This window comes from Ovis canadensis, chromosome 22, assembly GCF_042477335.2.
Source record: "Ovis canadensis isolate MfBH-ARS-UI-01 breed Bighorn chromosome 22, ARS-UI_OviCan_v2, whole genome shotgun sequence".
In the NCBI taxonomy this organism is placed as follows: Eukaryota; Metazoa; Chordata; class Mammalia; order Artiodactyla; family Bovidae; genus Ovis; species Ovis canadensis.
This window is the reverse complement of record NC_091266.1, coordinates 24,728,526-24,752,431: the sequence shown is the minus strand read 5'-3', so window position 1 is coordinate 24,752,431 and position 23,906 is coordinate 24,728,526. Positions and strand designations below refer to the sequence as shown.

Genomic DNA, 23,906 nt, shown 5'->3' with positions numbered 1-23,906 from the left:
ACTTAATATATATGCATATATCTTACATACATAAGCATACCTAGGTATATAAAACCTTTTTCAGATTCTTTTCCATTATACATTATTATTAGATAATGAATATAGCTCCCTATGGTATGCAGGAGGTTCTTATATTGAGAAGATAAAAGTGCATGCATTTGATTTTCTAATCTATATATACTTAACACACGTACATATCTTATATACATAAGTATACCTGGGTATATAAAACCTTTTTCAGATTCTTTTCCATTATACGTTATTATTAGATGCTGAATATCGCTCCCTATGGTATGCAGGAGGTTCTTGTATTGAGAAGAAGATACAAGTGCATGCATTGTTCCATTGTGCTTCACAGATAGTGCTTTTACTTGTGTGTGTGTTTTACAAATTGAAGATTTGTGGCAACCCCGGATTGTCAGATGATGGTTAGCATTTTTTAGCAACGAAGCACTTTTAAAGTATGTACCTTGCTTTTTTAGATATGCTATACATACTCAATAGACTACAGTATGGTGTAAACATAACTTTTTTTTATGCATTAGGAAACCAAAAAATTTGTGTTACTTTATTGAGAGATTTTCTTTATTGCAATGGTCTGCAGCAAAAGGCACAATAATGTCCTAGGTATGCCTGCATAGCACAGATGCCAAATGCAAACAAGATCAAACCTAAAAGAAACCATTTAGCATGTGAGTAAAAACAAAGCATCCTTTCTTAACACTGGTGTACACACTGTTACTACTAACCGAACATAAAGGTCTCATTACCAAAATACTGAACTGGGAGTATATTTTTGTGATTGTCTAACATTTACTGTTATAAACCTGCTTGAGAACAATTTTAGATAAAAGCTTATGTGCTGTGGAATATAGTTTCAGTGAACGTTAGGGCTAGTATGGAATGCATTCAGGACACAGGTTTGCGCATCATAATAGGTTGGTAAAACTAGAGCCAAACATTGAAATAATTACTGACATGCAAGATTTGGAGCTGAGAATAGAACATAGTGATGTATGCCTCAGTGTCCTGAGGATACACAGCATCTAGAAATTCTAAAAATGACCAAGATACTCAAACGGGTTGGTAGTATATCATCCAGTAAGCAGAGTCTTTGCAGACATGTCTGGGGAGATGAGCACTGTCCACTGGGCCACAGCCACAGTCTTATAAAGAGTACCAGTTAGGGTTCTGTTGCAGGCAATCAATTCTAGCTGACCTAAGCAATAGCGGATTTATTTGAAAGATATGAGGAGACTCTTAAGATCATAGGAGGCTAAGAAAGTGGACTTAGGTTAGGAACTCTGAAAACTCCAGAAGGGTTTTTTTGTTTGTTTTTTTTTAAACAGGAATAGCTTAAGAAAGTTGCTTTTATTCCTCCATTAGATTAAATGAACTCCAAATGTTTAAATTGCCCCACACAAGTTTCAGAATCCTAGAAGTGTGCAAACCCAACTAAAAAGTCACCCCTGGCAATCCTGGAGCTTTAAGAGAATGACCTTTCAGGAACTCCTTTGGCTTAAATGGTTTGAGAACAAATACAGTTGACTCTTGAATGACACAAGTTTGAACTGCATTGGTCCATTTATCCTCAGATTTTTTTCAACAGTTAGTACTACAGTATTACACAGTCTACCTGCATTTGGTTGAATGCTGGTTTAGAACCTTGGATATAGGGGAACTGTGGATACGGAGTGTTAGCACTCCTAACCCCTACTTTATTCAAGGTAACCCTTGAATATAACTCTATCTGGATTTACCGGTCAACTACAAAAGGAGTGGTGTTTCATTGAAAGGAATATTGTGGAGTCAGCTGGTCACACAAGACCTGTGCTGCTAAGTGAAGGGCAGTATTATGACTCAGGTGGGCCTGCTGGACATACGAGCAACACGCATTCCAGTTTGTGTGGACAGGCCTTCAGAAACTGCTTGGTGCAATCCCATAGGTTTTACCACTTGATGAGGGATGGAATGCTACTTGGCATGCCAAACTCTTCAGCACGATGATTGTTTCTCTAACTTGTAATTTTTTTTTTTTTTTCAAGATAGTAGGTGTAAAAAAAGAACGGTGGAGACTGAAGTATAACATGGGTTTTTATTTCCAGGAAGTACAAGTCCGTTCCTCTGATGGTCAGATGTTCGTGGTTCTTTTTATTCAGTTCTGACAAGGTTCTGGCGTCCAGTCACGAGGATGTATAAGACTTCCTACCTCTCTTCTGCCATTTTCTCTATACAATCCAGAAAGGGTACTTGTCTAGCCTAGCAGTTTTAAAATGTTTTTTCCTGATTTCAGTTACTACTGTCTTGAGTGTTAACTGAACTCTTCTCATGCCTGCAAAGTCCCCCATCTAAGCCAGGCCTGCTCTTCCAAACAATATATCCAGAATCAGGAGTCTACCCTGGTATAAAAAAGGACCTATAAAAAAGGACCAAGGCGCTCTGCTCCCTCTGAAGGGCTTATTTCTCCGTGGAAGTCAGTTCATGAGGAAGACTTTGCATCCGCTGTTCTTTGCTAGTTTCATAGAAAAGTATTATTTTTCTTTTGTGTGGGTTTTTCTTATTACTATGGAAGTGAAAGTCTTTGCATCCTTCTACATTCTAGCAAAAGAAGTCGTGCGGATATTTATTGTAAGTCATGTAAAGTTCACTTGAAGCTTTATAGCTTCCATTGCAGTTGTGGAACTCTTTTAACAGAGTGTGCTACAGAGCACACACACAGTGTCGCCTTGGGCAAAATCCCTTTACATTGGTGGGCATCTGTACCCTTCTCTGTAAATAGAAATTATAATGTGTATCTTCTGTGGTGGTTTTAGGCATCATATGAAAATGCTTTGGGAACTAGAAAGTGAGTATGTCTGTAGGTTGTCACGTCCTTAGGGGCGTCGTCTCGCATTTCCGGGCCTCCGTTTCCTTATCTGTTCAATAATGGAGCTGCTGAGATAGACGTGCTGGAAGCTCCCGTTCCGGTTTTCACTGAGCAGCACACTGACGCACCAGTGCCCCTGTTGATAGACATTTGGGGCCCTTAGCAATACTGACTTGATAATCGGAACTGTAAACTGGCGACTTTGTTAGCTACTGACAGGTGTCATCCTTGTAAATAGACTTGTTAAATTATAAAACATGACATTAGGTAGACAAGTCATAGACACTTCCATGTATTTGGTGTTTCTGCTTATTAAACGTGTTTCTTTGGCTCTTTTAAAGCTGTAAGCTCTTCCTTGGTTGTTTACTTTGAATATCCAAAGATCTGATACTTTATATAATTTTTTAATATAATTTGAGGATAAGATGTGGGTACAACCTCTTAGTAGTTGATGGAATTGTCTTCTATAAATGTAGGTTCTTCTCAGTGAATACATTCATAGAGGCCATTCTTTTAACTAGCTTAAAAGACCAGATCAGTATTGGAGTTGTTTGCATGAGCAACGGCAACCCACTCCAGTACTCTTGCCTGGAAAATCCCGTGGATGGAAGAAGCTGGGTGGCTGCAGTCCATGGGGTCACACAGTCGGACACGACTGGAGTGACTTACGAGCAGGCCATTATTGGGGCTACCCTGGTGGCTCAGATGGTAAAGAGTCTGCCTGTCATGCAGGAAACCCAGGTTCAATCCCTGGGTCTGGAAGATACCCTGGAGGAGAAATGGCAATCCACTCCAGTATTCTTGCCTGGAAAATTCCTTAGACAGAGGAGCCTGGAGGTCCACAATCCATGGGCTGCAGAGAGAAGTGACTGAGCACAGACACACAGGCCACTATTATTTCAACCTGGTCTGAACTGTACTTTTCAACTCCTTATGGAAAGCAGGCTTATGCAATAAATCAAGGTTTTTCTTTACCTCCCATAAAGTGTATAATATGTTTTATGGTATATAAGAACTTTCACAAGTGTTATTTGGTACAGAGCAGGTTTGAGTTTCTGAAACAAGCCAACCATATGGAAGAACTTTACCAAATAAAGGCTGTATCACTGATGGCAGCAATTACAAATACATGTTATGACATTTAAAAAGCTGTGCCCATTTGTGGCTTATGTACTTGAATGTAATAAAATTGCATTATTTTTTAAAAAACATTCTGTAATTTAGATTTCTAATTGAAAGTGGTCTTCCCTACAGTTAATCCAATGAGTAAATCTATGGAAATAGTAATAGCCTGGCAGGGAAGGGTGAGTACCTCAGTAACAAAAGATAAGGCATTGAAAAACCATTTAATAGCAGACTCACCTGTAAAAGATTTGTTTCTCTGTTTGTCAAGACTTCTTTGCATTATCACTCTTTCCTAGCTCCATATAAAAAGTATTTATTTTGTCTGGGTTTTCTTTATCAAATTAAAATGTCCAAATTCTAGACAGTGGCCCATTTATTTTAGTAATAATTTCAATAAAATACAAGTGAAAAACATTAAAACATTTGGAGTGAATTGCTTGTATATGTCACATAATCATTGGTGAGTATGTATAATGAATGGCCCAATAATAGTTAATATTGACCAAAGAATTAAATGCATGCCGTGGGGAAGGAAAAATTAGTGGTTTACTCTTGCAGTAATCTATGGCTAATTCTTGATGATTTATGCATTATTGGTAATGGGAATATGCACATATAATAGAAACCTGAATCATTCAAAATCTCAAAGACAAAAGCTGCACTATGTTCCATCAAACATAACAACAATTGATTGTTCTTGTGCTCACCTGATTTCCTGATTACCTACCTATTAGGAAAGTATGTTGAAGATCTATACTAGACCTAAAAGGTAATAGGAAGAAGATGAGGAAAAAACAAAAGTGAACTTACTGTTCTCAAATCACTAAGATGTGTTTCTTTGTGCAAGAAGGATGGGTTGGAAAGGAATCTTGTAGGCTTGATATAAATGCTGATCGGTATAAGTCTACCACGATCCGAACAAATGAGTGATTCACATGTGCCTTCCACACAGCCCCGTACGGTCTGGCCTACTCCCTCAGTACCACTTCTGACTTTATTTACTTATACATTCCCTGCTCTGCTTTGGCCAGGAGCCAGCAAGTAAAGATTTGGAGAGAAAGAGAAAGTGGTAACAAAGGCACCTTTGAGTTGGCTATTACACCAGTTTTGTTTAGAGTGAGTTGAGGAACAAAAATCTGCATGAAGCCTTCGACACAAGAGACGAGGGACTCTAGGAGGCAAAGAACCCCAAACCTGCAGGCCTGTGCCAAGGCCACTGAATACACCAGCAGCAATCGCTGAGGTGAGTGGAGCTGTGGGTGCTCTGGAAAAGCATAGCTACTTCTGAACTGCTGGAACTGCTTAAGTTTGTTGGAGGCACTTTGAAGAAAAGGGAACAAATTAAGGAAAAGTAAAAGGTCACCAGATCCCACCGCATTGAAATCTCAGGGTGAGGTCCCTGAGGAACTGCAGTGTTGGCTGAGATCCTGTGCCTTCACGTAGAGAGCACAGTTTAAAAATGACACAAACAGAGGTAAACAGCCTCTTAATTATGGTCTGAAAGAGCTGCCGTTTCTATCCAATTACACCAATTCACAGGGGCTTCAACCAACACATATCAACCAATCCTTGAAAAGACAGGCAGGAAAGACTCAGCCTTTATCTTGGAAATTTATTAGAATAAGCATCAGTTGTACATAGAAATTGTGATTTGCACTAAGTGCTACTCAAGCAGAAGAGCAGTTTTAAATATATTAAAAACTCACAAAATATATTGATTAAGGCACTGCATCTTGTCCTGTGTTTTCATGCTGTTTCTTAAAAGGCAGTAGGACCTCTGATTACCTGAATATAGGCACTATAACACTATTCAAGATAGTCACACTTTGCTGTGGCCATTGATTTATTTCTCAAAAGAAGTTTCATTAGCTTGGATTAGCATTTTCTTTTAAAAACTGAATATGAAAAAAAATCACAGTTTTCTCTTCCCAGAGTCTCTTCCAGAGAGACCTGTTTACAAAAGGTACTATTTCTTCATATATTCCTAACACGGAATTACACATAAGGGGCCAGAGTGCCTTCCAGAGAGTAAAGCCATCAGAGGTTGGATGTCTGAGCAGCATGCTGAGTCTTTGGAAAAGTTTTTTTTTTTTTTTTTTTCCCAACTGTAATAAAATCAGCTGGGTTTTTAAAAACTGGACCTTTCAGCATCCAAGAAAACTTGTTGGTTAAGTGGCCTCTGTTAAGGAGTTTTGTTGAGCAGTTGACAGGAACCAGACCCAGCTCCTGTGTTGTACAGTGCAGACACTATATCAGCCTGAGTCAGGAGAGCTGGATGCTCTTTCTGTGCCACCAGCACTTCCAAAATGCCAATTTGGGACTTTAGTTACAGTGCCCTCACGAAGCCTGTGCTCGTGCATCATCTTAGTCTGGTCACCTGTAAGATGAAGTTGACTTTTCCTGTGTTTTTGTCCGGTTCCAGCAGCTCAATAGTCTGATGGGTCTGAATCGTGTCTGGTCACAGCCAATTCCACTGCAGTTAATAGGTGCAGCATCTCCGTGGAACACAATGACCACAGCAAAGGGGAGAAAAAAGATTTAAGTCTCCACATTGCCAGACTGTTTGAGGCCTGAGTGCAAATCTTTTCATCAAAGGCCTGTATGCTATTTAATTAAAAGTCACCATTTAACTGGAGTTCTATTATTCACAGAAAAAAAGACTTATTAGACAATGTAATTTTTGTGGCAGAACTAGATTGCATATCTCTCTGAGACTAACTTCACATTTTCACTCATTGGGTTTCTCCAGTCGGGTCATACATCAGCACAGAAGAGCCTGAGCATTAAGGCTGGATTTGGGCATGAGGGGAACAAAGGAGAATCTTGACGTGAGCAACCCCTCATTTAGGGTGAGATTTTCTTTTAGAGTGCAAGTTGGCAAGACTTCAGCTGGAAAATACGCTTTATTTTTTGGCAAGTAGACACAAGGTCAAAGCTTTAAGAAAATAGGAGCTACTGCTCAGATGCAGCAGAAAAGTAATTTCATTTTGAAATGATAATATTTCTTTTACCTGCTAAAGTTTGGTCTTCAGTTTTACTGTATATACTATATATGTACCACACACACATACATACACATGTGTGTGTGGTATATATACATATATATAAACTAAATAAAATCAATCATTGAAAAGCAATTGAAAAGTAATCACAAAAATAGAAAGAGAAATCAAAGAGCAAAAAGGGCTCTGAAGGGCATTTAGTTGTTCTTCTCCAGGGACGCATAATAATCTGTCAGGACTTTCCATGCTTTGGGGGCCATGAAGCCATCTGGGGGATTTTCGCGTTCCCGGGCCAGCTTCCTCATACGAGTTCCTGAGATGAAGTCGAATTCATTGTGCCTGTCACAGGGTAGCAACAAAGAACTCAGCATAGGTAAATAACATCTATCTCAAAGCCCCCAGGAGGATGTTATGGGTTCTGAGACTACAGTTTTTTCTTTCTGTAAAAGGCTGCATCTTTCTAAGTTAAGCAGTTCAGTAAAGGACCTTGCGGAAGACCTGGAAATCATAGCAGCTCTGCAGTCAGCGCTCACTGCGCCTCTCAGTTCATGGGGCTTGTCTTCTGTAGCTCTGACTACCTGGGGAGCTCTGAGCAGGGTTGAGAGCTCTATTAACACATGAAATCTTTTTACGCATATGCAACGCTTCCATGTAATGTGCCAGGCACTCAAAGCGTGCCCAAGGGATGTGTGTTGGAAAGGAAATGCTTAAGGACCATCCACCACAAGAGGCACTACATCTTTGGGGGACCAAGAATGAGCAAGACCAGGTCTGAGCTTACAAGGGACTGTCACTCCAGCTGGGAGCTTTCCCAAGATTCTCTCTCATCATCCCAGTCGTACAGATGTTGATTAAAGAGTTTTCCTCCCAAAGCCTACCTTTCTGGATCATAGAAGTCCATGGCTTTCTTGGCTTTGTTGTAGGCAGCCACTCGGAATGGAATGATTTCTACAGATGTGAGGCCAGGGGCCATGGTCAAGACCTTGCCGCCGTGAGTGGGTTCATACAGGTCTTTCTTGGTCTCAGGATGGGGCATTCCTGCAGGGTCCCGGCCCACAATGTAGAAATTGGCCCCTGCAAGCATCCGGGCCCTGCAGTGCCACTGGACCTGGGAAATATCACATCAAAGACATGCTGATCATCACTGGCCAATCCTTTGGGCCCCAGTTTATGGAGACATCCTTTTATTCTGCTTCCAAAGTTATTCAGCAATGTGGGTCAACCAATAACTGTAAGAAAGGCAGTGAGCTGTCCAAGGCTGCTCTTAGCTCATCTGTACTGTCCTACTGGGAAGAATATAGGAGTTTTTGGAAAAGGAAATGGCAACCCACTCCAGTATTCTTGCCTAGAGAATTCCATGGAAACTGGAGCCTGACAGGCTACATACAGTCCATGGGGTCACAAATGGTCAGACATGACTGAGCAATTAACATAGGAACTTTAAAGATAAGAACCTTCCCTCAGAACCTGAGGTTATAGTTCGTAATCTCTCCAGACTAACAGACGATGAACACCCAGATCTTACTGTTCCACAGAACTATGTGAATTTTACTTTTCAGTTCCTCCCTATTCAAAATAAATCACAGTTTAAGGGAAATTACAAACTCTAATCTCTTACCATGGAATTCCATGTAACTGCCAGTAATGAGCTAATTAACATTCATATGTACACATTGATTCCATTTCAACACAGCACTGGGATTTCAAAACAAGTTGCCCTCTTTCAAGCTAAGATAGAAAGAGAGGATAGGGAAGAGAGCTAGAGGCCTAGAAATTTGATCTGGTTGAAGACAATTCATTAAACTCACCTTGGAGCATTCCAAAGTGTTATGACCTTTTCAGTTCATCATTCTTACCACAAACTTGTTCATATCCACTACGCGGGTGGTGCTGTGTGACAAAGAAAGTCTATTTGACAGGCCCAGTGTGTTACGATGAAAGGGAGACATTAAGCTTTTAAAGATACCTCTCCCTTCTAATGTAGCTCACTGAGTATGGTGAATCACTGAAGGGTAAGAGGTGACTTCTGAAATATTAGGCTAGATACATCTTGCCCTATAACCCAGGTAAGCTGTATTATCTACCTCGTTCACATACCAACTTTCAGAGCCTCAAAGGCAGTATATGCTAGGTTTGATTTGGTGTTGCTAGTATTTTCACAAATGAGAAGTGAAAAGTGTTGGTGGCTCAGTTGTGTCTGACTTTGCAACCCCATGAGCCTGCCAGGCTCCTCTGTCCATGGAATTCTCCAGGCAAGAATACTATAGGGGATTACCGTTCCCTTCTCCGGGGGATCTTCCTGACCCAGGAACATGGGTCTCCTGCATTGCAGGCAGACTCTGAGCCTCCAGGGAAGCCCACAAATACTATATGGAAACATAATCAGGTCAGATAAATAAAAGAGACCAAAAGACGTCAGAATCTGCTCATAAAGAATCCCAGAAGCACTCTTGCTTTTCTAAGTGAGACTTGACCCTGCACTTGAGAGTCCCAGAGCCCAGCTCAGGGAATTGCTCACCTCTGTGGGGCCAGCATATAACATGGGAGATGGGAAGATGGCAACAATGGTTGACTTGGGATCAAGAACCTCTTCTTCCAGCACAGCTGTGTGCTGTTTCACCCGCCAGTCCAGGGGCACGTCATCATCTTTGGTCCAGCCACCCAGGGGGTGGAGCAGCAGGACCGGGTGCTTGTAGCCTCTCTCCAGGAGCCGGCGGCGGGTGTCCTGCATCAACAGGGCATGGCCATTGTGGACGGGATTGCGCAACTGGAATGCAAACACTGCGTCTGGGATGTGAAAGCAGAACACCAAGATCAAAGACATGCAACACCTCCAAGAACAGAAAAAGACACAGCTGTGGGTATTGCTCAGTGTACTTGTTATATCCACTTGCTTTTTCTTCTATTTTTTTAATTTAAATTTTCAAAAAATTTTTACAATATTGTGTTGGTTTCTGCCGTGCAACAACAAAATCAATCATAATTATACATACGTTCACCTCTCCCCCCGACCCATCCCTCCAGGTCCATCACAGAGTGCCAGACTGGGCTCCCTGTTCTACACAGCAACTTCTCACCAGCTATCCATCTTACACCTGATCATATATATATATATATGTTGATGCTACTTTCTCCATTCATTCCACTTTCTCCTTCCTCTACTGTGTCCTCAAGTTCGTTCTCTACATCCACATATCCATCCATTGCTTTCCTGCAAATAGGTTCATTGATACCATTTTCTAGATTCCATATATATGCATTAATATACTATATTTGTTTTTCTGACTTCACTCTGTATAGCAGGCTCTAGGCTCATCCACCTCCCTAAACTGACTAAAACCCTGGAGATGATGTAGGGAAAAGGGAACCCTGCTACACTGTTGGTGGGAATGTAAACTGATACAGCTATTATGAAGAACGGTATGGAGAGTCCTTAAAAAACGAGGAATAAATCTACCATATATGACCCAGCAACTCCACTGCTTGGCACATACCCCAAGAAAAACCATAATCGAAAAAGATACACGTACCCCAATTTTCATAGCAGTGCTATTTACAATAGCCAGGCCATGGAAGCAACCTAGATGTCCATGACTGATGAATGGATAAAGAAGCTGTGGTACCTATATATAATGGAGTATTACTCAGCCATTAAAAAAAAAATGAATTAGAGTATATCCACTTGCTTTTAAGAACCAGCTAGAAAACCACCTGGATCTTTAGGGGTGTTTTTCCCAAAGGTACCAGTACCAGACTTTTTAGACAGGGATAGGACACAGGTAGGAAGCCCTAAAGGGAGAGCCTGACTCAGAAATGAACATGTTAGTTGCCAAGACCTTTCTTACAAACCGCAGTTCAGGCAGGGGCTCGTATTGATCCGTCCCCTTGTGCCCTGCTCCAGCCTCATTTTCCTAGGGTGTGAATATTGATTAGGAACATTTTCTGGAATCTGCAAAATCTTAACAACTTAAAGATATAAAAACACTTCTTTACTTTACGAAAATCTTCAAAACTACTCCACTTAGTGATGAAGTCCTGGGAGGCTTAATTTTTCTTCTGGTTATGAAATGGATTAATGTATATCCATTATAGAAAACTTAGGAAATACAGAAAAGCCCAAAATAGAATATAAAAATCATCCATCTTCCTGTCATTACTTTTTCTCTCTTTCTCAAAATATGTAAAGTGAAAATCTTCCCTTCCCCTTGGCCCCAAGTTGTCCCTAGAGGTAGCTGCAGGTTGGTTCACATGTTGCCAGACATTTCCACTTCTACACACAGAAGTAGGTTTGGGTTTTAAAAACAATTATCCCATTTTACTTTGTTTTCTGAGATTATTCTATACATACTGTTCTGAAATTTGCTTTTTCCCTTCAAATACACTTTGGGTATCTCTGTGTGTCAGTGTATATTTTTTAAATAGCTGCATAATATTACAGTAGTTCAGCTTTATATGCTTTCCATATCTTTATGATTGGAAGCTTTAAGCTTTATGATTTCCTGTGTGGATCACAATAAACTGTGGAAAATTCTGAAAGAGATGGGAATAGCAGACCACCTGACCTGCCTCGAGAAACCTATATGCAGGTCAGGAAGCAACAGTTAGAACTGGACATGGAACAACAGACTGGCTCCAAATAGGAAAAGGAGTACGTCAAGGCTGTATATTGTCACCCTGCTTATTTAACTTATATGCAGAGTACATCATGAGAAATGCTGGGCTGGAAGAAACACAAGCTGGAATCAAGATTGCCGGGAGAAATATCAATAACCTCAGATATGCAGATGACACCACCCTTATGGCAGAAAGTGAAGAGGAACTAAAAAGCCTCTTGATGAAAGTGAAAAGAGGAAAGTGAAAAAGTTAGCTTAAAGCTCAACATTCAGAAAACGAAGATCATGGCATCTGGTCCCATCATTTCATGGGAAATAGCGGGAAAACAGTGGAAACAGTGTTAGACTTTATTTTTTTGGGCTCCAAAATCACTGCAGATGGTGACTGCAGCCATGAAATTAAAAGATGCTTACTCCTTGGAAGGAAAGTTATGACTAACCTAGATAGCATATTAAAAAGCAGAGACATTACTTTGCCAACAAAGGTCCATCTAGTCAAGGCTATAGTTTTTCCAGCAGTTGTATGAATGTGAGAGTTGGACTGTGAAGAAAGCTGAGCACTGAATAATTGATGCTTTTGCATTGTGGTATTGGAGAAGACTCTTGAGAGTCCTTTGGACTGCAAGGAGATCCAACCAGTCCATCCTAAAGGAGATCAGTCCTGGGTGTTCATTGGAAGGACTGATGCTGAAGCTGAAACTCCAATATTTTGGCCACCTCATGTGAAGAGTGGACTCACTGGAAAAGACCCTGATGCTGGGAGGGATTGAGGGCAAGAGGAGAAGGGTACGACTGAGGATGAGATGGTTGGATGGCATCACCAACTCGATGGACATGAGTTTGGGTAAACTCCGGGAGTTGGTGATGGACAGGGAGGCCTGGCGTGCTGCAATTCATGGGGTCACAAAGAGTCGGACACGACTGAGTGACTGAACTGAACTGAGACGTATCAATAGACAATGAAGGTTTTCAACTTTTCAAACCTGTAAACATGTTGTTTCCTGATATCCTTAATTCTGTAAGCAGAGGATGATTAGGAGTATTAACAAATGCAGGAGAGTCAGCCTACATACCAGCATCCATTTCTTTATACTTCTGTCTGAGCTCCAGAGGTGTCAGGCGGTATTGGTCCAAACCATCATTCCACTGTATTCTTTCCAGCACCTGAAGGTCACCACCAACCAGCCAATCCCCACTTTCCATCACCATCTAGATAGAATTTATTAAAATTCTTAGTGATACAGATTGTTTTCTATTTTATCTCAGAAAGTTTCTTCTTCTGAACCAATCTTGGGCTACTTGAACTAACTGCTTTCAGTTCTCCAACATTTCTAGCACAGTATATATCAAACTTTTTGATTTCTCAAATCCTTTACTCTTAAAAATTATTGAGGATAAACAAGAGCTTTTTTTAACACTGATTGTATCTATCATTATTTTCTATTTTAGAGATTAAAAGTGAAAATGCTTAGGGCTTCCCTGGTAGCCCAGTGGTAAAGAATCCACCTACCAAGGCAGGAGGCAGGGTTCCATCCTTGATCCGGGAAGATCCCACATGCCCTGGAGCACCTAAGGCTGTGCGAGCATCTGTGCTCTGGAGCAAACGGGCCACAAGTACTGAGCCCTCGAGCCTGTTCTCCACAAGAGAAGCCACTGCAATGAGAAGGCTGGCACTGCAACTAGAGAATAGCCCCTGCTTGCTGCAACTAGAGAAAAGCCTGCACACAGCAGTGAAGACCCAGCACGGCCAAAAGTAAAATGAATTTTAAACAAACTGAGAATCCTTAAAAATATTTATTGACTTAAAACTAACAATAGTAAAGTCATTAAATAGTAACATAAACATTTTAGTTTTGGGTGAAAAATAATATTTTCCAAAAATATAAGTGAAAAGTAGCATTATATTACATGTTTGCAAATCTCTTCATTATCTGACTTGATAGAAGGCAGCTGGATTCTCATATCTACTTTTTCACTTATTCCATGGTAATATGTTATTTTGACTGAAACAGGTAAAGAAAATTCAGCTTCAGGTAGGTGGTTGGAAAAGGGAAATACTTGAATAGCCTTTTTCTATCATTGTGGATATTCTTTGTTGACATAAAAAATTAAAGAACCAAATTTAAAAATCAGCAAAGAACTTCAACAGACATTTATCCAAATATGATGTACAGATGGCCAACAGAGATAAGAAAAGATGTCCAACATCACTAGTTATTGGAGAAATACAACCTCACACCTATTAGCGTGGCTACTATCACAAACAGAAAATAAGAAGGGTGGGCAAGGATGTGGAGAACTCCCTCCTGTACTGTTGGTGAGATTATAAAATGGTGCATCAGTATGGAGTTTCTTCAAAAAATTAAAAATGCAGCTGACACATGACCTGATAATCCCATTTCTGGTTATATATCCAAAAGAATCAAGAGCAATGTCTCACAGAGATTTGCACATCCATATTCATAGCAGTGCTATTCACAATAGCTAAAAGGTGGGTGCAACCCAGATCTCTCTCGAAAGATGAACCAACGATGAACATGAATGTTATGCATACGATGGAATATTATTCAGCCTTAACAACGAAGGAAATCCTGTCACAGGTTATAACAGGGATGGAACTTGAGGACATTAAGCTAAGTGAAAAAGCAATGCACAAAAGATAAATACTATATTTTTCCACTTCCATGAAGTATCTAAAATAGTCAAATTCATAGAAAATAGAAAGGTTGATACCAGGGGCTGGGGAGAGGAAAGGAGACTTGTTATTTAACAGGTACAGAGTTTCAGATTTTCAAGATGAAAAAGGTTTTGGAGCTCTGTTTCACAAGCTGAATTAACACTACTGAATTGTCGTTTAGTCTCTGTAAGTTATATTTGACTCTTGCGACCCCATAGCCTGTATGTAGCCCGCCAGGCTCTTCTGTCCATAGGATTTTCCAGGCAAGAATACAGGAGGGGGTTGCCATTTCCACCAGAGAATCTTCCTGACCCAGATCAAATCTGCGTCCCCTGCATCTCCTGCATTGGCAGGCGGATTCTTGACTAACGAGCTACCGGGGAAGCCCAAAATGGATGGATGGTAGATACATAGATGACTGATAACAAAACTTATTCTTCATTGAAGTTTTCTCTAAAGTTACTATCAATATTCTCACTTTTCAATACCCAGTCTCAGTTGAAAAAGTGACTTCAGGAAAGGGTTGGTGAGGAACAGAACAAGGAAACTTTTGGAAAGAACCACCTGTGCACTGTCCCATACTTTAGATGGCCCGACTCTGGTCCTCTTCAACTGCGCCCCTTCTGTCAGCGCAAGGAACCTCTTGTGAGCAGCCCCACCTGAAATCTGTATTTACTCTCTAGACCATCATCTGTGTACCTGGGACATTCCGCCTGGAGTGCCCACAAGCAGACCCAGAGGGTCCTCATGGCATGCAGCAAGGCCAAGCATTGGAAGAGGACGGGGTGGCTGCAAACGAAGAGCCAACTATCCACACATGCCCTTATCGTGACGCAGAACCAAGAAGTCTAAAATGGAGCCTGGCCTTCCAGAGTGTGACCAAGGCATACTGTCAAAGGAGAAAGATAAAACATTTTACTTAAATTTGTTAGGTAAGTAACTTATTTATTTGTTTTTTAGATAAGTAACTTTTAAATATGATACTGGGCTTCAGCTCATTCTCACCCTGGAATCCACAAATATTAGGTCTCAGCGTGGTATGAAGAATGGCCAAGTGATGAAAAAGGAAACCGTGACAGTGTCTGATGAGAGGGTGAGCACTTTCCTTGACAAAGATGGAAGCGGCCCCGGGCCTGATGGCACACACACGGGTAATGCCTTGCCATCTACGTTGTGGCATCTAACCGCGGTTTTTACATTGTACACCTTAAACTTATACATTGTTATATGTTCATCATACCTCAGTTAACCTGAAAACAGAATGACATCACAACCTTTGCTTTCCCCATGAGCTTCAATATGTTCCACTGTTTCCCCATCCGTTTGCCATGAAGTGATGGGACCGGATGCCATGATCTTAGTTTTCTGAATGTTGAGTTTTAAGGCAACTTTTTCACTCTCCTTTGTCACTTTCATCAAGAGGCTCTTTAGTTCCTCTTTGCTTTCTTCCATAAGGGTGGTGTCATCTGCATATCTGAGGTTATTGGTATTTCTCCCAGGTACCTTGATTCCAAAGATGCAGAAGCCATCTTGCAGCCAAAGATGGAGAAGCTCTATACAGTCAACAGAAACAAGACTGGGGGCTGACTGTGGCTCAGATCATGAGCTCCTTATTGCCAAATTCAGACTCAAATTGAAGAAAGCAGGGAAAACCACTAGGCCATTCAGGTATGACCTAAATCAAATCCCTTATGATTATACAGTAGGAGTGAGAAATAGATTTAAGGGCCTAGATCTGATAGAGTGCCTGATGAACTATGGAATAAGGTTTGTGACATTGTACAGGAGACAGGGATCAAGACCATCCCCATGGAAAAGAAATGCAAAAAAGCAAAATGGCTGTCTGCGGAGGCCTTACAAATAGCTGAAAAAAAGAAGAGAAGTGAAAAGCAAAGGAGACGAAGAAAGATATAAGCATCTGAATGCAGAGTTCCAAAGAATAGCAAGAAGAGATAAGAAAGCCTTCCTCAGTGATCAATGCAAAGAAATAGAGGAAAACAACAGAATGGGAAAGACTAGAGATCTCTTCAAGAAAATTAGAGATACCAAGGGAACATTTTATGCATAGATGGGCACAATACAGGACAGAAATGGTCTGGACCTAACAGAAGCAGAAGGTATTAAGAAGAGATGGCAAGAATACACAGAAGAACTGTACAAAAAAGATCTTCATGACCCGGATAATCACGATGGTGTGATCACTCACCTAGAGCCAGACATCCTGGAATGTGAAGTCAAGTGGGCCTTAGAAAGCACCACTACGAACAAAGACAGTGGAGGTGATGGCATTCCAGGTGAGCTATTTCAAATCCTGAAAGATGATGCTGTGAAAGTGCTGCACTCAATATGCCAGCAAGTTTGGAAAACTCAGCAGTGGCCACAGGACTGGAAAAGGTCAGTTTTCATTCCAGTCCCAAAGAAAGGCAATGCCAAAGAATGCTCAAACTACCACACAATTGCACTCATCTCACATACTAGTAAAGTAATGCTCAAAATTCTCCAAGCCAGGCTTCAGCAATACATGAACCGTGAACTTCCTGATGTTCAAGCTGGTTTTAGAAAAGGCAGAGGAACAAGAGATCAAATTGCCAACATCTGCTGGATCATGGAAAAAGCAAAAGAGCTCGAGAAAAACATCTATTTCTGCTTTATTGACTATGCCAAAGCCTTTGACTGTGTGGATCACAATAAACTGTGGAAAATTCTGAAAGAGATGGGAATCCCAGACCACCTGACCTGCCTCTTGAGAAATCTGTGTGCAGGCCAGGAAGCAACAGCTAGAACTGGACATGGAACAACAGACTGGCTCCAAATAGGAAAAGGAGTACATCAAGGCTGTATATTGTCACCCTGCTTATTTAACTTATATGCAGGGTACATCATGAGCAATGCTGGACTGGAAGAAACACAAGCTGGAATCAAGATTGCTGGGAGAAATATCAATAACCTCAGCTATGCAGATGACACCACCCTTATGGCAGAAAGTGAAGAGGAACTCAAAAGCCTCTTGATGAAAGTGAAAGAGGAGAGTGAAAAAGTTGGCTTAAAGCTCAACATTCAGAAAACGAAGATCATGGCATCCGGTCCCATCACTTCATGGGAAATAGATGGGGAAACAGTGAAAACAGTGTCAGACTTTATTTTTGGGGGCTCCAAAATCACTGCAGATGGTGACTGCAGCCATGAAATTAAAAGACACTTACTCCTCGGAAGAAAAGTTATGACCAACCTAGATAGCATATTCAAAAGCAGAGACATTACTTTGCTGACTAAGGTCCACCTAGTCAAGGCTATGGTTTTTCTAGTAGTCATGTATGGATGTGAGAGTTGGACTTTGAAGAAGGCTGAGCGCCGAAGAATTGATGCTTTTGAACTGTGGTGTTGGAGAAGACTCTTGAGAGTCCTTTGGACTGCAAGGAGATCCAACCAGTGCATTCTGAAGGAGATCAGCCCTGGGATTTCTTTGGAAGGAATGATGCTAAAGCTGAAGCTCCAGTACTTCGGCCACCTCATGTGAAGAGTTGACTCATTGGAAAAGACTTTGAGGCTGGGAGGGATTGGGGGCAGGACGAGAAGGGGAAGACCGAGGATGAGATGGCTGGATGGCATCACCGATTCGATGGACGTGAGTCTGAGTGAACTCCGGGAGTTGGTGATGGACAGGGAGGCCTGGCGTGCTGCGTTTCATGGGGTCACAAAGAGTTGGACACGACTGAGTGACTGAACTGAACTGAACCTTGATTCCAGCTTGTGTTTCATTCAGCCTGGCATTTCACATGATGTACTCCACATATAAGTTAAATAAGCAGGATGACAATTTACAGCTTTGATGTACTCCTTTCCCGATTTGGAACCAGTCTGCTGTTCCATGTCCAGTTCTAGCAGTTGCTTCCTGACCTGCATACAGATTTCTCAGGAGGCAGGTCAGGTGGGCTGGTATTCCCACCTCTTTAAGAATTTTCAACAGTTTGTTGTGATCCACACAGTCAAAAGCTTTGGCGAGGTCAATAAAGCAGAAGTAGATGTTTTTCTGGAACTCTCTTACTTTTTTGATGATCTGATGGATACTGGCAATTTGGTGTCTGGTACCTCTGCCTTTTCTAAATTCAGCTTAAATATTTGGAAGTTCACGTTGAAGCCTGGCTTGGAGAATTTTGAGCATTACTATCTAGTGTGTGAGATGAGTGCAATTGTGCAGTAGTTTGAACATTATTTGGCATTACCTTTCTTTGGGATTGGAATGAAAACTGATCTTTTCCTGTCTGGTGGCCACTGCTGAGTTTTCCAAATTTGCTGACATACTGAGTGCAGCACTTTCACAGCATCATCTTTCAGGATTTGAAACAGCTCAACTGGAATCCCATCACCTCCACTAGCTTTGTTTGTAGTGATGCTTCCTAAGGCCCACTTGACTTCACATTCCAGGATGTCTGGCTCTAGATGAGTGATCACACCATTGTGATTATCTGGGTCATGAAGATTCTTTTTGTATAGTTTTCTGTGTATTCTTGCCACCTCTTCTTGATACCTTCTGCTTCTGTTAGGTCCATACCATTTCTGTCCTGTATTGTGCCCATCTTTGCATGATATGTTCCCTTGGTATCTCTAATTTTCTTGAAGAGATCTCTAGTCTTTCCCATTCTATTGTTTTCCTGTATTTATTTGCATTGATCTTTTATTTTGGGGGGCTCCAAAATCACTGCAGATGGTGACTGCGGCCATGAAATTAAAAGATGCTTGCTCCTTGGAAGAAAAGTTATGACCAACCTAGACAGCATATTAAAAAGCAGAGACATTACTTTGCCAACAAAGGTCCATCTAGTCAAAGCTAAGTTTTTTTCAATAGTCATGTATGGATGTGAGAGTTGGACTATAAGAAAGCTGAGCACTGAAGAACTGATGCTTTTGAACTGTGGTGTTGTGGAAGACTCTTGAGAGTCCCCTGGACTGCAAGGAGATCCAACCAGTCTATCCTAAAGGAAATCAGTTCTGAATATTCATTGGAAGGACTGATGCTGAAGCTGAAACTCCAATACTTTGGCCACCTGATGCGAAGAACTGACTGTCTGGAAAAGACCCTGATTCTGGGAAAGATTGAAGGCAAGAGGAGAAGGGGACAACAAAGGATGAGATGGTTGGATGCCATCATCGACTCATGGACATGAGTCTGAGTAAACACTGGGAGTTGGTGATGGACAGGGAAGCCTGGCGCGCTATAGCCCATTGGATCACAAAGAGTCAGACACCACTGAGGGACTGAACTGAACTAAGTATGTTCCATATGACGCTGCAATGCAATGCATCTCATCAGTCATGAAGACAAACATTATGGAAGGTCTTACTCCTCAACCACATCATAATTGTGCAACCATTCTCCTGATCAGATTCCAGACTTGCCTTTTGCACCGTCCAAAGATAGTGTGGTCAGCCTGTATTGTTAGCAGAAAAGAGAGAGGCAAGAAAAAGGGAGAGAAAGCTGATTAATTTTTAACACCCAGCCAGAAGACATCGAGGTGGTGATGGTGTATGCTGGTTCAATTTCCTGTCATGGACAGATGTTAAAGTTTACAATGACTTGCATTTCATAGCTCTTCAGGGAATGGGAGACTAGAGCCATCCGTGATTTTTCAGCACAGGGCGATTTTGCCTCTACCGGGGACATCAGTCAATATCTGAAGACAATTTTGATCATCACAGCTGGAGTGGGGAAGGGTGTACTGTTGGCCTCCAGTGTATAGAGGCCAGGAATGCTACTAAATATCCTATGTGGAACAGGACAGCCCACAACAAAGAACTACCCAGCCCCATGGTTAATAGCGCTGTGGTTGAGAAACCCTGAGTAGAGAAGGGGTTATTGCAAGGGATTTGGTTGTTTTTTCATGGCCCGCCTCCTAAATTCCATGCTCAGGAAAATGACTTAAGAATATTGTCAAATACCCGTATCTATACATTTACTTTCTCCTCATTGCTTAAACTACAAATATAATTTTGAGAGACCTCAAATCTTCGGGCATGCAGTAACTCATTCTGGACGCCAGGGGTCCACCCTACATTGTTCTATTAGTGAAGGCAATCCTGAACCTGTTTAATTCACCACCCAGCCTGAAAATATGTATGGAGAGCGATGCTGACACCAAGCTTTAGGTATATCTTGGATCAGGAAGGACAAAGGGCATCTCTCTCAAAGGTGATCCCAGAACAGTGGTCCAGCTATTCGGAAGGGAGGTCCAGTCCCCATTTCCAAGGACTTTCTGGCCCACAAGTCCCCACTTCCTTCCAAGCCTCCTACCAAAGGCGTAGGACCACAGTTAGAGAGTCTTTAGAACTGGACACACAGAGCGGTATAAATAATAAGCTTTAAGGGAGTCTAGTGAAACAGTGAAAGAGGAACTGGGCTCAGAGTCACAGACAGCAGGGATGTATAAAGGATAAGAGGAGGAGCCCAAACACTCAGATGAGAACCAGGAAAGCTACGGGGAACAGGAGGGCAAGGCGAGGAAGAGGAGGAAGAACCAGGAAAGCTACGGGGAACAGGAGGGCAAGGCGAGGAAGAGGAGGAAGAACCAGGAAAGCTACGGGGAATAGGAGGGCAAGGCGAGGAAGAGGAGGAAGAACCAGGAAAGCTACGGGGAGCAAGGGGGCAAGGTGAGGAAGAGGAGGAAGGACCAGGAAAGCTACGGGGAGTAAGGGGGCAAGGTGAGGAAGAGGAGGAGGAACCAGGAAAGCTACGGGGAACAGGAGGGCAAGGTGAGGAAGAGGAGGAGGAACCAGGAAAGCTACGGGGAGCAAGGGGGCAAGGTGAGGAAGAGGAGGAAGGACCAACCTGGAGAGGAAGAGGGGATGTGCACATAAGGAGGAAACGAGCAGCTAAGGGCGGGAAGGCGTGAGACAGTGAGGAGGAAGGAAGGGAAGGGACAGAGTCCTAGGCTGGGGGACTAGCGTATGCAAAAGCATGAGAGAGATGCTACAGTGGCCAGCTGAGAATGAATGAAAGAACATTTTCAGTGGTGGAAGGAATGAGCAGTAAGATGAGTTAGATCTCTGTATGAGTTCCATATAAAGCTTGAACAGTTGCTCCAGCTGAAGAATGGAGGAAAGACTTGAGGGGAGTAGGGCAAGAGACAGGGAAGAAATTCAGTGTCCTGGCTCAAGTTGGAACAGAAGAGAAGTGAACGACTTCAAGCAATACTCTGGAAGCAGAATTGTTAGGACTGGTGATTGAATGGGCAAGGGAGAGGAAAGAGGCAAGAATGACATCCAATGTGGTATATATGTACAATGGAATATTGCTCAGTCATTAACAGTGAAACGATGCCACGTGCCGCAACATGGACCAACCTAGAGATTATTGTAGTACGTGAAGTAAGAGAAAGACAAATATATCACTTATATGTGGAATCTTTAAAAAATGATACAAGTGAACTTACTTTTGAAACAGACTTATAGACATAGAAAGCAAACATGGTTACCAAAAGGGGAGGGATAAAGTAGGATGTTGGGATTAATATATACACACCACTATATATAATATAGATTATCACAGGAACCTACTGTATAACACAGGGAACTCTACCCCATACTCTGTAGTAAGCTATATGGGAAAAGAATCTGAGAAAGGATATATATATGTGTGTGTGTGTGTGTGTGTGTGTGTGTGTCTGTGTATATATACACATATAACTGAATCAGTTTGCTGTACACCTGAAACTAACGTAATATTGTAAATCAACTATACTTCAACTTAAATAAAAATAATACTTTGAAAATAACACGGAAAATTAAGAATATATTTTTTCAGAATGCCAGAAGATGTACATTAAAACCAGAAAATTCATTATGGAAAACGAATGTTGTTGATCTTATGTCTGAAAATATAAAAGAAAAAAAAAGAATGCTATACAGGATTTGCACACGGACCACGGCTTGGATGGTGGAGCTGTTCATAGAACTGGGGGGCACACAGGCAGGGGACCGCGCTGGGGTGAAGTTGCCCATGTTGAGTGTGAGGTGCTTGCAGGATATATCCTGGTGGAGCCCCATGAGAAAAGCCCCCGGATAATTATCTAACGCCATGGTTCTCAACCTTCACAGTACATTAGAACCACAAACAGCTTCAAAACCCATGACATGCAGAACTGAGCCGAGGCCAGTGAAATCAAAGTCTGTGAGGGAGGGCTCTGGTCATGGGCCATTTTTAAACAGGTGATGATGTTGGGCAAACTAACGATAATAGCCTTCACTGCAGGGCTAAAGGATATAAAAACCTTCCCTCCTATTCGTCACTCTTGGTATCTACATCGTGAAAGAGGAATAATGATTCTTAGATGCTCACAGGAGCGTGTGAGAAACAATTACCATTTGGAAAAGCTTTGAGAGCCACGGATAAAAGACAACAGGATTCCTTTAAGCTTTACTTTTACAAGTTTCGCCTGCTTTTCCTCCTGATCTCATCTGTGGTTCCGTATTAGTGAGAGGGAGGGTTGGGAGGATCGGGATGGAAGGTCAGGGCAAACTGCAGTGAGGGGTTGTGTAACAGAGGCAGACGGTTTCTTTGGTGACTGACCACTTTCCATGCAAATATAACTCCCAGGGCCACGTGGAAATACAAGAAGGCCTATGAATACTTTTGGAAGAAACTACTGTTGGAAAAATTGGGGGTTCTGAAAAAATTTTTTTTAATGTTTAATTACTGTGAATTTCAAGGTGCTACAAGATTTGCAGTGGGACTTCCCTCGTGGTCCAGGGGTTGAGAATCCACCTGCCAATGCAGGGGACATGGGTTCAATCCCCAGTCTGGGAAGATCCCACGTGCTGTGGAGAAACTAAGCCCATGCGTTCAACTACTGAGCCCATGCACCTATCACCCGGGCTCTGCAACAAAAGAAGCCATCACAATGAGAAGCCGGTGCGCCGCAACTAGAGGAGCCCTCTGCTCGCTGCAAACAGAGAAAGCTTGCGAGCTGAAGACCCAGTGCGGACAAAAATAAAATGAATAAAAAATTTTAAAAGAACCTTAAAGGAAAAAAACAAAAATGTGCAATAAGGAGCGTTCCTTTCCCATACACACACTTTCAACACTCAAAGTGTAGCTTATTCAGGGTGAGTGGTTCTCTCTCTCAGGTTATCCATGGCTCATTTCTCACCATGAGCTCACTGGGAATGTTGACTGAGTCCCCCTAATGATCTAACAGTACCGAGTCACTGACTATATTGTCAAGGCCATGAATCACACCACCACTCTCTCACCATCTAAGAAATTCTGACCTCCAACTGCCAACACCTGATGCAAGACAAGATAAAAAGAAGTAACTGCTTAAGAAATTCTTTGGATTTTTTTTCTCTTTAGTGCTAACGATGTGCATGTGCGTGTTAGGCCCCCAAAGTGAAAGTATCTGAACTGGCATGAAGCAGGATCACTGCGCTTTAGGTCACTGAGTGCAGGTAAGATCCTAAACCTATAGGATTATGCTCAGAGAAGGAATGAAATAAAGGCATAATTAAGACTTGGAATATAATTCCTCAAATAGCTGTTGTCCAGTTACTTTAATGACTGTCTGCCAGCCTCTTGGAGAGAAAATGTTCAGATGGCTTTGAGCCTATCAGCAGGGTGAAAAGTTGTGTCC

At 41.8% G+C, this 23,906-nt stretch overlaps 1 protein-coding gene and 1 pseudogene across 3 annotated transcripts in view; one reads left to right on the top strand and one right to left on the bottom strand.

Moving 5' to 3' along the window:
- Positions 1 to 5,589: 5,589 nt before the first annotated feature.
- PAPSS2 (3'-phosphoadenosine 5'-phosphosulfate synthase 2) overlaps positions 5,590 to 23,906 on the bottom strand; it is a 106,305-nt gene continuing 87,988 nt past the window's right edge. For all 3 annotated transcript variants that reach the window (XM_069567927.1, XM_069567925.1, XM_069567926.1), the window contains 4 exons: positions 12,680 to 12,815; positions 9,512 to 9,780; positions 7,872 to 8,101; positions 5,590 to 7,332 (listed from right to left, as the gene is read on the bottom strand). In XM_069567927.1, the coding sequence (XP_069424028.1) occupies positions 7,191 to 7,332; positions 7,872 to 8,101; positions 9,512 to 9,780; positions 12,680 to 12,815 (777 nt within the window). In that variant the 3' untranslated portion in view covers positions 5,590 to 7,190. The remainder of the gene's footprint in view (positions 7,333 to 7,871; positions 8,102 to 9,511; positions 9,781 to 12,679; positions 12,816 to 23,906) is intronic.
- LOC138428024 (U6atac minor spliceosomal RNA) lies at positions 15,362 to 15,479 on the top strand (annotated as a pseudogene).